The sequence below is a fragment of the Chaetodon trifascialis genome, chromosome 20 (assembly GCF_039877785.1).
Source record: "Chaetodon trifascialis isolate fChaTrf1 chromosome 20, fChaTrf1.hap1, whole genome shotgun sequence".
Taxonomy (NCBI): domain Eukaryota; kingdom Metazoa; phylum Chordata; class Actinopteri; order Chaetodontiformes; family Chaetodontidae; genus Chaetodon; species Chaetodon trifascialis.
This window is the reverse complement of record NC_092075.1, coordinates 20,988,236-21,003,356: the sequence shown is the minus strand read 5'-3', so window position 1 is coordinate 21,003,356 and position 15,121 is coordinate 20,988,236. Positions and strand designations below refer to the sequence as shown.

Sequence of the window (15,121 nt, the reverse complement as noted above, 5' to 3'; positions counted from 1 at the left end):
AGCAAGTCCTGTTTGCACACTTCATGTTTATTTGATTTTAATGTTAATAAACTGTATTAACGATAGAAAGTTTAACGAATGAACGTCAGTCATTAGCAGGAAACGTCAAACTGGCAGCACTGTCAGATCACATGTGGAGATAAATATTGATCACTCTGGACAAGTTATGGTGAAATATGAAATGAATGAAAAGCTTCAGTTATCCCTTTGACCCTCGCGGGCCTCCATAGGAGGCTGCAGCAGCATTATCAACTCGTTCGGCGCAGTGAGAAGTAAGCGGACCTCCGCTGTGTCACACGTTGCTGAAGTGCTGCAGATCATCTTCCTCTCAGGTCATCCCTCCTCTTCTTTCTCCTGCAGCTTTGTCTCACATTTTTCCCTCTTCCCCCAAACTGTGACCGTTTTCCGCAGCGAGCGGAGGAAACGCTGAGGGATTTCAACTCAATGCTTTTGTGCAGTTACGCACACGAGCGGCTGACAGGTGCTTCCACCCAGTGTTAACAGGTGGAACTACAGCACCGCGCGTGACAGCCGATTGGGCAAGGAGTGGGACTGCTGGCAGTGGACGAACACAACAGAGGATATTTACTCAACTACTGCACAAATTGATGGACTTAGTTTCCATTTTATGCTGTTTTATCCTTCTACTCCACTACATCTCAGAGGCAAATATTGAACTTTTCACTCCTCTAAGATCAGACTTTATTGATCCCACGGTGGGGAAGTTAAAAAGTGCGCAGGACACAAAACTGAAAAACAACTATATGAACATTATGTGCAGATTATAAAAATACTACTGCCCATAAAAAGTACTATTGCCAGTATTGTTAGGAGAAAAGCTCCCAGTGACGTGTTGGTCTGACAGCTGCTGGGATGAAGGACCCAGTCCTGTAAGCCAGCTCAGCATTTCTTATTTTTTTGGTCAATTCTGCATTTTATACCTTGTTGGCTCAGATAAGTTGAATATGACCTGTGTAAACATTGACCAGTTGTAAGTATTAGAACTGGAAGAAGTTCCTGAAACATGAAAAATACAATTTACAAATTTATTGTGTCATTTATAGTGTGGGAGAAACCGGAGCACCCGGAGAAAACCCGTATGGATGGACAATCAAGTCTTACAAAGTAAGAACTGCAAAGGCAATCAAGATGGAAATGACAATCCATCCCAGAAGTATGCCTATGCTTATGAGCAGATACTTCAATGCAGCTTTACAGGAACCTCTGACGGTTCCCTTCTTCTTCGCTTCCCTCACATGGAAATCCCGGATGCAGTCCTGCAGAGTCTGGACGACGGTCGCTTCCGCAGCTGGATCCTCTGATTTGATGAGAGCCTCCAGCTGCAGCCCGCTGTCGAACTTCTTCTTCTTCAGCTCTTTGATCACAGTCTTGCACATCTTCCTCGTGTTCTTGAAATCCGGACAGGCGAAGTTTGTGATGTGGGACAGACCCTCCATCGTTTTGTCTCGGAGTCTCTTGATGTGCGTGGCCCACTCCTCATCGCTGCGTTCCTTCAAGGCGCCGCACTTCATCAACACTCTGGCCGTCAGCAGGGTGACGAAGAGCCCGAGCTCCTGTCCACCCTCCTCGGGTTTGGCCTCTCCGGTGGAGGATGGGGGGGTGGCGGGGGGCTCCCGTCCACCCTCCTCGGGTGTGGCCTCTCCGGTGGAGGATGGGGGGGTGGCGGGGGGCTCCCGTCCACCCTCCTCGGGTGTGGCCTCTCCGGTGGAGGGTGGGGGGGTGGCGGGGGGCTCCCGTCCACCCTCCTCGGGTGTGGCCTCTGCGGCGGGGGGTGGGGGGGTGGCGGGGGGCTCCCGTCCACCCTCCTCGGGTGTGGCCTCTCCGGTGGAGGATGGGAGGGTGGCGGGGGGCTCCCGTCCACCCTCCTCGGGTGTGGCCTCTGCGGCGGGGGGTGGGGGGGTGGCGGGGGGATGGAGCTCCCGTCCCTCTTCGGGTGCGGACCCCCCAGCGGAGGCTGGAGGGATCTCAGGAGACGTGGATCTCGGCTCGACGGTGGTGACCTCTGAAATGCTCTCCATGTCTTGTAGTGTCTGTGCTGGATTGTGTTCAAATACCTCACGAGTTTCTGCTTCTGACGTTGCCTTTGATGCGTACTGGTCTCGATCGTTCAGCGCTCTGTGCTGTGAGACCTGATCCTGACTCTTATAGGCTGAGTGGCTTTGATGTCTTTACAGTCTAAAATCGCGCTTTGGTGCCCCGTGACGTCACGCACACGCGCGCGCATGCACTAGTGCACGTTCTCTTCCAAACACAGCACTAAAAAATGAAATACCTTACTCATTAAAAGTGACAATAATGATCAAACTCTTCACCAGCATCCTCAGGGTGGAAACGGTGGAACAAATACTTTGACTTCAGTCAAAGTACCAGTGGAACAGTGTAAAAATACTCCGTTACAAGTAAAAGTCCTGCATTCAACATCACACCTCCGTAAAAGTACACAGGTATTATCAGCAAAATGTACTTAAATGTTTACATGTGGATGTTATTCAGTCGATTCTTTTGTCACAAATAGATTCTGAAGCAAGTCCTGTTTGCACACTTCAATGTTTATTTGATTTTAATGTTAATAAACTGTATTAACGATAGAAAGTTTAACGAATGAACGTCAGTCATTAGCAGGAAACTTCAAACTGGCAGCACTGTCAGATCACATGCGGAGATAAATATTGATCACTCTGGACAAGTTATGGTGAAATATGAAATGAATGAAAAGCTTCAGTTATCCCTTTGACCCTCGCGGGCCTCCATAGGAGGCTGCAGCAGCATTATCAACTCGTTCGGCGCAGTGAGAAGTAAGCGGACCTCCGCTGTGTCACACGTTGCTGAAGTGCTGCAGATCATCTTCCTCTCAGGTCATCCCTCCTCTTCTTTCTCCTGCAGCTTTGTCTCACATTTTTCCCTCTTCCCCCAAACTGTGACCGTTTTCCGCAGCGAGCGGAGGAAACGCTGAGGGATTTCAACTCAATGCTTTTGTGCAGTTACGCACACGAGCGGCTGACAGGTGCTTCCACACAGTGCTAACGTGATACAATAAAACAAACAAACAAACGAACAACAACAACAACACTGACAGGGGACATTTTCCTGTAATATACTACACTTAAAGTACAAGAGCAAAGCATTTTGAGCGCGTGAAGTCGCTCCTTCATCGTGCATCACAGCGCTGAGTTTTCTCCGGGTGCTCCGGTTTCTCCCACACTATAATTTACACAATACATTTCTAAATTGTATTTTTCATGTTTCATGAACTTCTTCCAGCTCTAATATTTACAACTAGTCAATGTTTACACAGGTTATATTCATCTTATTAATTATTATTAACTCATCTTATCTTATCCAGCATGGTATAAATATATAAATGCAGAATGAAATAAAAAAAAATGAGCTCGCTTACAGGACTGGATACTGAACATTATTATATAACATTTGATTAACTGCAGAGTACAGAACTATCAAAAAGGGTCAAGTATGGAAAGTTGGTGTCAAATGTCTGCTGAGATTCTCAGTCAGGTTTCAAAGCAGGTGTTTCTTTGGAGCAGCAGCTGGAGCTTCAGAGGGAAGCGTTTCCTCCAGGAACCTGAGCCAAACATCAGCGCTGTGATGCACGATGAAGGAGCGACTTCACGCGCTCAAAATGCGGTGCTCTTGTACTTTAAGTGTAGTATATTACAGGAAAATGTCCCCTGTCAGTGTTTTTTTTTTTTTTTTTTTTTTTTAATTCTATCACGTTAGCACTGTGTGGAAGCACCTGTCAGCCGCTCGTGTGCGTAACTGCACAAAAGCATTGAGTTGAAATCCCTCAGCGTTTCCTCCGCTCGCTGCGGAAAACGGTCACAGTTTGGGGGAAGAGGGAAAAATGTGAGACAAAGCTGCAGGAGAAAGAAGAGGAGGGATGACCTGAGAGGAAGATGATCTGCAGCACTTCAGCAACGTGTGACACAGCGGAGGTCCGCTTACTTCTCACTGCGCCGAACGAGTTGATAATGCTGCTGCAGCCTCCTATGGAGGCCCGCGAGGGTCAAAGGGATAACTGAAGCTTTTCATTCATTTCATATTTCACCATAACTTGTCCAGAGTGATCAATATTTATCTCCACATGTGATCTGACAGTGCTGCCAGTTTGAAGTTTCCTGCTAATGACTGACGTTCATTCGTTAAACTTTCTATCGTTAATACAGTTTATTAACATTAAAATCAAATAAACATGAAGTGTGCAAACAGGACTTGCTTCAGAATCTATTTGTGACAAAAGAATCGACTGAATAACATCCACATGTAAACATTTAAGTACATTTTGCTGATAATACCTGTGTACTTTTACGGAGGTGTGATGTTGAATGCAGGACTTTTACTTGTAACGGAGTATTTTTACACTGTTCCACTGGTACTTTGACTGAAGTCAAAGTATTTGTTCCACCGTTTCCACCCTGAGGATGCTGGTGAAGAGTTTGATCATTATTGTCACTTTTAATGAGTAAGGTATTTCATTTTTTAGTGCTGTGTTTGGAAGAGAACGTGCACTAGTGCATGCGCGCGCGCGTGCGTGACGTCACGGGGCACCAAAGCGCGACTTTAGACTGTAAAGACATCAAAGCCACTCAGCCTATAAGAGTCAGGATCAGGTCTCACAGCACAGAGCGCTGAACGATCGAGACCAGTACGCATCAAAGGCAACGTCAGAAGCAGAAACTCGTGAGGTATTTGAACACAATCCAGCACAGACACTACAAGACATGGAGAGCATTTCTGAGGTCACCACCGTCGAGCCGAGATCCACGTCTCCTGAGATCCCTCCAGCCTCCGCTGGGGGGTCCGCACCCGAAGAGGGACGGGAGCTCCATCCCCCCGCCACCCCCCCACCCCCCGCCGCAGAGGCCACACCCGAGGAGGGTGGACGGGAGCCCCCCGCCACCCCCCCACCCCCCGCCGCAGAGGCCACACCCGAGGAGGGTGGACGGGAGCCCCCCGCCACCCCCCCATCCTCCACCGGAGAGGCCACACCCGAGGAGGGTGGACGGGAGCCCCCCGCCACCCCCCCATCCTCCACCGGAGAGGCCAAACCCGAGGAGGGTGGACAGGAGCTCAGGCTCTTCGTCACCCTGCTGACGGCCAGAGTGTTGATGAAGTGCGGCGCCTTGAAGGAACGCAGCGATGAGGAGTGGGCCACGCACATCAAGAGACTCCGAGACAAAACGATGGAGGGTCTGTCCCACATCACAAACTTCGCCTGTCCGGATTTCAAGAACACGAGGAAGATGTGCAAGACTGTGATCAAAGAGCTGAAGAAGAAGAAGTTCGACAGCGGGCTGCAGCTGGAGGCTCTCATCAAATCAGAGGATCCAGCTGTGGAAGCGACCGTCGTCCAGACTCTGCAGGACTGCATCCGGGATTTCCATGTGAGGGAAGCGAAGAAGAAGGGAACCGTCAGAGGTTCCTGTAAAGCTGCATTGAAGTATCTGCTCATAAGCATAGGCATACTTCTGGGATGGATTGTCATTTCCATCTTGATTGCCTTTGCAGTTCTTACTTTGTAAGACTTGATTGTCCATCCATACGGGTTTTCTCCGGGTGCTCCGGTTTCTCCCACACTATAAATGACACAATAAATTTGTAAATTGTATTTTTCATGTTTCAGGAACTTCTTCCAGTTCTAATACTTACAACTGGTCAATGTTTACACAGGTTATATTCAACTTATCTGAGCCAACAAGGTATAAAATGCAGAACTGACCAAAAAAATAAGAAATGCTGAGCTGGCTTACAGGACTGGGTCCTTCATCCCAGCAGCTGTCAGACCAACACGTCACTGGGAGCTTTTCTCCTAACAATACTGGCAATAGTACTTTTTATGGGCAGTAGTATTTTTATAATCTGCACATAATGTTCATATAGTTGTTTTTCAGTTTTGTGTCCTGCGCACTTTTTAACTTCCCCACCGTGGGATCAATAAAGTCTGATCTTAGAGGAGTGAAAAGTTCAATATTTGCCTCTGAGATGTAGTGGAGTAGAAGGATAAAACAGCATAAAATGGAAACTAAGTCCATCAATTTGTGCAGTAGTTGAGTAAATATCCTCTGTTGTGTTCGTCCACTGCCAGCAGTCCCACTCCTTGCCCAATCGGCTGTCACGCGCGGTGCTGTAGTTCCACCTGTTAACACTGGGTGGAAGCACCTGTCAGCCGCTCGTGTGCGTAACTGCACAAAAGCATTGAGTTGAAATCCCTCAGCGTTTCCTCCGCTCGCTGCGGAAAACGGTCACAGTTTGGGGGAAGAGGGAAAAATGTGAGACAAAGCTGCAGGAGAAAGAAGACGAGGGATGACCTGAGAGGAAGATGATCTGCATACTCAGTGGCGAACTTAGCCATTTGGGGGCTCCAGGCAAACAGTCATTTGGGGGCCCCTGCATCTACCAGTCTAATGTACCTTATATGTATATTCCATGGACATCGCAAACTCTCATACTGTCTTAAAGTGTGGATGTGTGCAAATAGATTTGAATTTGTCTCAAATGTAGTTTTCCTGGTCTTCTTCAACCCCTGACTAATGCATGTTTCACTGACAAGATAATCTTGACTCTTCAAGTCTGAACAAAGATGTGACCTTTGTTATACAATATTAGTAAAGACTTGACAATTATTATTCCAGGATGAATAAAGATTTATTTAAAAAAAGAATAAAATATGTTGAAAGACAGGGTTAGGGAAAGGGCCTTGTGGTCAATCTTGTGTCACCTGCAAAGTGAGAATAGTATACAAAACAATTAGATCAGTTATGAGACACATTATGACACAGTGACTGTTAACCTAACATATATATAGCTTGAGCGAGAAAATGTTTGGTCATTTTTTTGATGATCTATATGTTCTCCTGCTTGAACAGGAGAATGTTTGGTAAAAACTACCAGCTGACCAGCTGCCTTCAGTAGGAACCAATGGGCCTGGATGAGAGTCACAGACAGGGAGGGAAGTCAGAAAGTACTGAGAGACAGATGAACACTTTTAATGATATAAATGACAAAATAACCAAAAACGCCAACATTATCCTTCCCCTTCTCCTCCAGTACAGCTCTGGATCTGTCTAGTAGTCAGCAACCACCATATCTAACCCTCCACGTTGTCTCCCTCCAGGTGAGCTGTGTGAAGTGAACATTGATGAATGTGAGAGCCAGCCCTGTCAGAATGGAGGCTGGTGTGAAGATGGCAGAGCTTCCTACACCTGCCACTGTCCCGAACCCGAGCCAGGCGAACTTCCTTGGGGAAGTGATCACTGCGATGTGAAACTCTCCGGCTGTGTGGACCATGAATGCCAGAACGGAGCCACCTGCCATCCGTGGCTGGAGGATGGAGAACACGGTCATACGTGCTTGTGCCCTCATGGCTTCTTTGATGAACATTGCTCTACAAGAACAACGTTCTCCTTCTCCACCCCTGGATTTATTCACATCCAGGTAGTTCTAGAAGAAAGGACCCGCAGGGAGGTCGAGCACCATGTCCACCGTGGCTTTGGGGTACAGCTACGCTTCCGGACAACTATACCCAATATGTTGCTCTTTTACAGAGGGGATGTGGATAATCACCTCCTGCTGGAGATTGTGAATGGTGGTCTTCATGCAAAAGCCTTTTCTGAGGAGTCTGAGATGGATGTAACATTTCCTGGTTTGGTTAGTGATGGAGACTGGCGAGATGCTCATGTCTTTGTAGATAATGAAGGTCTGGTTTTGACTCTGAAAGGCCCTGGCTGTGACAGGGATGGATGCAGAGTTACTGATGTTGGTGTTGACGAACCACCTTTCCAGGCCTCTGAAGCCTTCATGCAGGTCTATGTAGGTGGAGCACCAGAGGAGCTTTTAGAGTACTCTACAAGTGGTACAGGCTTCATTGGATGTATGGAAGACCTGATGATCGACTCTAAACCTATCCTACCCCAAACACTCCCAGAGGACCAAGGCCATGAGCTGGGCTGCAGTAAGACTGAATGGTGTAAGCCTGACCCCTGCCATGGACATGGACGCTGTGTGGACCTGTGGACCAGCTATCAGTGTGACTGCTACCGTCCCTTCCATAGTGAGAGCTGCTCTGAAGGTAAGCACTTCTACCACCAGCCATTTGACATGTGATGTCAAAGCAGTCCTGAAAGGTGTTGTTTACTTAACTAAAAAGCCCTACATTCAAAACATGACCTGAAGTATGCAATGTTCTAAATATCAAAAATTAAAATACTCATTACACATAGTTTTATTTTTATACACTATTGATTTGTTACTACTGATTCACTAATGTCTCAGAAGAGCTTTAATTGTTGGTCAAAGCAGAGCAAACGCCCATACAATAAAACAGCATAACACTGAAATACTTCAGCAAAGTATCTCAAAATTGTACTTAAGTCCTCAAGTAACTTCCACTTCTCCCCTGACAGAATTCCCCTCATGGACATACAGCCACGAGGACACTGTGAGTTTCAGTGTCTACGATGTGGGGAAGACCCATGGGAGCAACTTTAACTTGTCCTTCTTCCTGAGGTCCTTAAAGCCAGATGGGCTGCTCTTCCAACTGAGGAGACCCACAGAAGAAGAGGGAGAAGAGGTCTACTTCACAGTCTACCTGAGGATGGGGAGGGTCTTTGTCAGCTCTCTGCCTAACAGTGCCTCACTGACAGCTCCGATATTTGTGACCACCGGTGAAAAGCAGTTTCTGCAGGTGGAAGTCCAGCACAGACAGGTGATCTTTGAGCATGCAGGCCTTCGCTATGGAATAGGAGAGATCCCTGATGTGAATGTTAACAGTGGGGATCAAGCCTATGTAGGAGGACTTCCAGGAGACTTGGACTCTGATGGATGGGGGGGGCATTACAAAGGTTGTCTGCAGGACCTTCGTTTAGACTCAGTACATCTAGATGTGGATGCCTGGAACAGCTCGGATGAGGAGGAGGTGTATTTACCAAGTGATGCTGAAAATGTAAAGAAGGACTGTGTCAGTGATGATACTTGCAAGGTAGGAAATAGTTCTGTAATCTACTTTGTTACAATAACAATTTGTCATAATTACTGTGTGTTAGCTAGTCCTACTGCTAAACAATGTAACCAACAGAGACGTGAAAAGACGTGAATCTCTATACAGCACAAATCAACTGACTGCAGTTCTGCTTTCTCTCATGATGCAGAGCAACGTGATGATGGGAACTAAGGCATTCACAAGTACTACATTTTAGTAGTCATCAATTACTCCCAAACAGTCATCAAGAGGTCGATCAGTCACTGGAGATGCATCTGATTATTTTCATCCAATAACAATCAGTTCTCATCAAAACGGTCTCAAATACAGTCTTTTAAGGGTTAACTAATGTAGGTGGGACCGACCTGGCAGCAGGTGAAAGAGCAGATTGGCTCTATTGTATCACAGAATAACAGCAGGAAGTGTCAGGATATACAAATTTCCAAATGAGTTTACAGAGGACTCAGCAAAACAGGCCTCACAATTACCAAAGCTAAACACACAGCCATAGATACACAGACTGTACCCTTTAAATTGTAGCTAACATTTTCAGCATTTCTTAAGGGAGCCTTCCCGACCATGTCAACTTGTTGTAAAGCGTTCACTTGTTTTGGATACCTCATAGAGTACCATTGCGAACACTTTCAAGCTTCCTCCTGTCTGGATTATATTAAATCTCAATGCTTTCCTCTGCAGATGAAACCTTGTCAAAATGGAGGAGAATGTAGCATCACATTCAATGATTTCACGTGTTCCTGCCCGGAAGAATACACTGGAAAGACCTGTGAAACACGTGTGTGGTGTGTCAGTGATCCTTGTGTCAATGGCGGACATTGTGTGGACCTTCCTGATGGATATGAATGTAAGAACATGTGCATGATTTATAACAGTGGCTAGCCAGAAATATAAGTATATAATAATAATAATTTAATTATTGGCCATATGCTTTAGGGCTGAATGTTCTCCCGTGATTTTAAAATGTTTACTTCCCATGGATACACCATGTATAATTAAAACTGGGATTTCTTGTTAAAAATTTAGCTGTATTTTAAACACAAACATGTAGATAATGAATCATAATTTTTTTTTTTGTTTCTCATTTGACATTATTCTTTCATATTTTCAACTAGATATTTATACTAGAATATCATGTCATGTCTGAGGTAAATACTGCATGAAGTGGCAGGCAAGGAAATTTTGTTGGTTAGCAGGTGCGCCACCTGTTGAACGCAGCTCTGGACCAGTATTCATCAGGGACCTCAGAATCACTTGTAAAAACATTCGTACCTCAGAGTAGCACTTGAGGGTCAATGACAGTATGAACCGTCCTGTACAGACTTTCATTAAGGATTAGGATTACTGCTGGGAGATCATGTCTAGTCGCTGTGTCAGGACACAGATAGGCGGACACATATAGCACTGAGCTGTGAAGTAGAAATGGTAATGATGTGGAGTAGTTTTCTGACAGCTGTGGTTTGGATTGCTAAAGGAGGATAAACATCAAAATGGAGAAAAGAACACCACTTTTATGATAAGATTTTATCTGTATGGGAATATAATATAGGTAAGTAGTTACCGAGGTTATGTAAGCAAAAATAGAATTCCAACATGAATAAATAGTATCAATATAAGAAAGATATTTACCAATATAGCTTTGCATAGTATTCCACACACAGCAATGATGCTGAAAACTCTCTGTGGGTATACAGAGCTTGTATCAGACCGTTACTCTGGGTCAGCTGATACCCTGAGTTGGGGAGAAGAAGTTGATGCATAGCATAGTTAAATGACTGATGGTTCTGCAACAAATACAAATTAATGTCTCCATGCTGTCTCTTAGGTGTGTACAATGCCACGTTTGAGAACAACCCTGTGCACTACAGTGCTGGAGGCTCCCTAGCTGAACCTGTCTCTAACATATACATGGAACTGCGCACTCGTTCAGAGAACGCTGTGCTGCTGAGAGCCTCCTGGGGCTCTGACCTGCTGATGGTGGGTCTACTGGACTCTTCAGTGCGGGTGGAGATCCACATTGGTAACAGTGTCGAGACGCTGACATTTACAGGAGTTCGTCGAGTGGCTGACGGGAGCTGGCATCGTGTTAACATCTCAATGGCTGAGAAGGACCGCAAAGCGTCTCCCTGGGTCATCATTGTGGATGGAATCACAGATGCCAGCAGTGTACCGGAGCTCACAGGAAGCCTTCACTTCCTCAATGAAAAGGGGGCCACGCTGGCTGTTGCAGAGAGCTTCACTGGCTGCTTGGGTGCAGTGAGGGTCGGAGGAGTCTACCTTCCTTTTGTGGATGACTATAAAGCCCCTCAGCCATCTCAGTTCCATTTAGACGGAAAACCAAAGATTCATTTGGGTTGCACCAGTGCCCCTGTTTGTGATTCAGATCCTTGTCTGAATGGAGCCACATGTGAAGACCTCTTTAATAAATTTGGCTGTGTGTGTGACTTGGGTTGGGAGGGGGAACAGTGTGAAACAGACACTGATGACTGTGCGGCTCAACCCTGTGTCCATGGAAGCTGTAAGGACTACTTGGCTGGTTTTGAGTGCCGTTGCCACCCTGGATATGCTGGCACACTCTGTGAGGAGGATCTTGACGAATGTGAGCATCATGCCTGTGAACATGGAGGCACTTGTCAAGATGGACCTAACATGTACACCTGTATATGCCCCAAGGACTTCACAGGCCCTCTGTGCCAGTGAGTACTCACTCATCCATCTGTTTATTGGTTTGAACAGGTAGTTTTATCTGTGGCTTCAGCATACAGTGCCAACAGAACACTCTGCTGTTGCATTCATTATTCACTGAAGCTAAGTTTGTTGCTTTTTCCACCAGGTGGGACTATCCTCCCAAACAGTGTGGTGAAGATGTCCAGTGTGCAAATGACGGGGTCTGCAGTGATGGGCTGTGGGGGGCGAACTGTACCTGCATGCCAGGCTTTACAGGCAGCAGGTGAGCTAACTTCTGATAGATTTGACCCTGTTTATGTTAATTCCCAAACCCTGCATATTAGAGTGCAGTGCCTGTGTCTTAAATGGCCAATTCTGCCAAATTATGACGATATACAATATATATTTTTAATTCAATTTAATGTTCTGTGATGAGAAGGCAATCCTCATCCTCAGTCTTTTCACTCCCCCCAGGAAAATTCCATGGACATGAACATCTTGTCATTTCATGTCTGGATAAAAGTAATTAAGGTTTCAATGGCACGAGTTTTGTAGATATATTGATGATGCAACCTGTGACAGAACAGAAAACTTTCTTCATACTGTATCACTTCAACTGTTCAACTCACTGCTGTTATCCAGCAGAGACACCAGCAGCCAGATATATTTAGAGCATTAAAAGTGAAAAGTCCCTTACATCTGAATAACAAAAAGTCATCACTTAAGCATGTTAGAATTCCATGTTTCTGCTCTATCAGTGGTCAGTATTGTCTTTTTTGATTTGGGTTTCTGTGTCTGAGATTTCTTTGGGAATGTAGTTACTGTGAAAACTGAGTGAGATCTATATCCATGTGGAGCAACACTGCTTCTGGAAACACAAGTTGCTGTTGAAAAGTTTGAAATGAAATTTGTCAATTCACTGAGCAATACAAACTCTATTCCAGTCACCTCCATTGTAATGTGATGGAAGCAGACATCTCTGATGGAGATCTCTCAAAGCCTGGACCCATAAAACCAAAAATCTGCAATATAATCTCTTTTAATACTAAGAAAATAAAATAAAGACTTATTGACTTCTTAGATAAATGTCTTTAGACGTGTTCAGAGGGGTCTAAAATATTTCTAAACATGACATGAGCATGTCTTTTCTGTCTTGCAGGTGTGAAATGGAGATTGATGAGTGTCAGTCTAACCCCTGTCGAAATGGTGGCTCCTGTTTGGATCGATTCAACATGTTTGTGTGTGAATGCCCGCCTGGCTACAGCGGTCCAATCTGTGACACTAACGTATGTTTGTTAGTTTTCTTCTTCTGTATTATGCATATACATAGACATTCTTTAGTATTAAACATACAGGTGAAGTGATGTAAATATTCCACTTGTTGCCGAGCAACATGTAACAAACATCTAAACAAACACCCAGTAAACTAAATTCATCACAAATGCAAAAAGGAAACTATGACATTTCAGTTCCATTTCTGCTCTCTGTGCCTTTGCAGAAACAAGCCCACAAACAGGGTGTCCCCTGGCTGGTGATAGCCATCCCGCTGCTCTGCTTCTGTGTGCTCATAATGATCATCGCCATGACCTTCATGGTGCTCACGGCGAGGAAGAAGCGCCAGTCAGAGGGCGCGTACAGCCCCAGTACTCAGGAGATGGCTGGAGCTCGGCTGGAAATGGACAGCATGCTCAAAGTCCCACCAGAGGAAAGACTCATCTGACACAGAGGGTGACAGAGGGGATTGTAGCACTGCAGGCAGGTGCTCGGGACTCACTGAGAAACCTTTAGATCCTTTGCATTCTTGGGCAGAATAGAGGGATGTACAGTATGTTGTAGGATACAGCCCCCTCCTGGTGGTGACCAGGTACTGACCCAGTGCTGCTGCTCTGTAGATCCCTTCACTTAACAGTTATCATGTAGGTGCTGTGTTTGTGTTAAAGGACAGCAGAGGAAATAAGCCCAAGTCCTTTGTACCTGAAAAACTCACTGATGAGGGGAACAAGGAAGTAGAATTATTTGTACTACATCTACTAAGTCTACGTACTGTAAATTGTCTAAGGCAGGGCCTTGACCTGTTTTTATAACTTTAACTAGTGCATAGAGGACAATTTAAGGGCACAGTCAAACTGAGGATCATGGTACAGCTAGGGTGGTGCTTGAAAGTGTGTTGCATCCGGAGGAAAGCATCATTAAATGTCAGGGGACCAAACAGCACCCAACACAGTCAAGCCAATATGCAGGGCTCTAAAGCTGCAGTTCCTCTAAAGGCCACTAGATGCTGACTTTAAGAAAACTGCGACTGTTGGAGTGATTGGAAAAATGCTCCGACTTTTCTAACAAGTGGTCAGCACAATTCATTTTTCTAGTTACTGGTAATGTGGATTTTGCTGGTGGTTTTGACAAAAACTGTTCCACTTTAACGTTGTGACAGCTTAAATAGAGGTAGAATTAAGGATGTGTTTGTTTAATAAAGAGTTTCCATCCAGCTGATTGTATGCAGTTTCAACTGTCGCACAAAACAATCTGAGAGGTAACACTGGAAACAGGCTTAGCGAATAAATGATGACGCACATGAAGCATATGACTCAAACATCACTTGTTACTGTTAGTGAAGAGCTGAAAACATTTTTGTGTGGAGTGATGGGGAGACTGTAACCTTCCTCACATGAATCTATGACGCCAACAGAAATGTCTGATTTCAGTCATGTTTCTCACATGCTGTTCCATTGTTGGAGCTTTGACTGGAACTCTTTTAATGACATCATCTTGTTGTGTCCTCTTCCTCTAAGTGGTTTAATGGCATTGAATGGAGAATTAGCTCCACCAGCTCCAACTCCTAATATTCACAAAGCAGCAATGTTGCTTGCAGTGGTCGGTTGCAGCTTGCTGCACTTAGACTGGTTTCACATCATATATAAAAACATATTTTACAGATTTCACATGACAGGCTTAAAAAGTCATCACCATTTATCAAATCAACTTGATGAATTATGACATGATGGAAATGTGGTGACAGAACAGTTTAGAGCAGGTCTGTCACAAAACTGTACAGCACCTTAAAAGGGTCAGTGAGAGAAAGTAATAAATTAGCTTATGGGAAGATAGCACACCTGCTGATCCTGAAATGTTCTGGTCTTGAGAGAGCTACATGTCAGTGTAGACGACCAGTCAGCGGCATTAGTTTGTACATGCAGAGACAGTCTGTGGGAGGACATGCACTAACTGCTCCCTGATTGGACAGGGTGTGGCGACCTCAGTGTTCTCACTCTATGTGCCATGAGTTGGCAGTGGCGCTCATCCCCACAGTGTTGAAATGGATTACATTTTGAGTGTCAACACGGGTGGGCAGTAAAATGAAAGGGAAGATCTGGAATTGGTCCACCAGCATGTTGTTCTCATATTTTTCCCATTATTTCTGTTGATGCT

The 15,121-nt window shown here is 45.3% G+C and overlaps 1 protein-coding gene across 1 annotated transcript in view; it reads left to right on the top strand.

Moving 5' to 3' along the window:
* Window positions 1–14,188, top strand: part of crb2a (crumbs cell polarity complex component 2a) — a 39,490-nt gene extending 25,302 nt beyond the window's left edge. The window contains exons 7-13 of the mRNA XM_070988298.1: window positions 7,151–8,104; window positions 8,439–9,013; window positions 9,710–9,875; window positions 10,854–11,724; window positions 11,862–11,978; window positions 12,855–12,981; window positions 13,194–14,188. Of these exons, the coding sequence (XP_070844399.1) occupies window positions 7,151–8,104; window positions 8,439–9,013; window positions 9,710–9,875; window positions 10,854–11,724; window positions 11,862–11,978; window positions 12,855–12,981; window positions 13,194–13,415 (3,032 nt within the window). The 3' untranslated portion in view covers window positions 13,416–14,188. The remainder of the gene's footprint in view (window positions 1–7,150; window positions 8,105–8,438; window positions 9,014–9,709; window positions 9,876–10,853; window positions 11,725–11,861; window positions 11,979–12,854; window positions 12,982–13,193) is intronic.
* The last annotated feature ends 933 nt before the right edge of the window (window positions 14,189–15,121 follow it).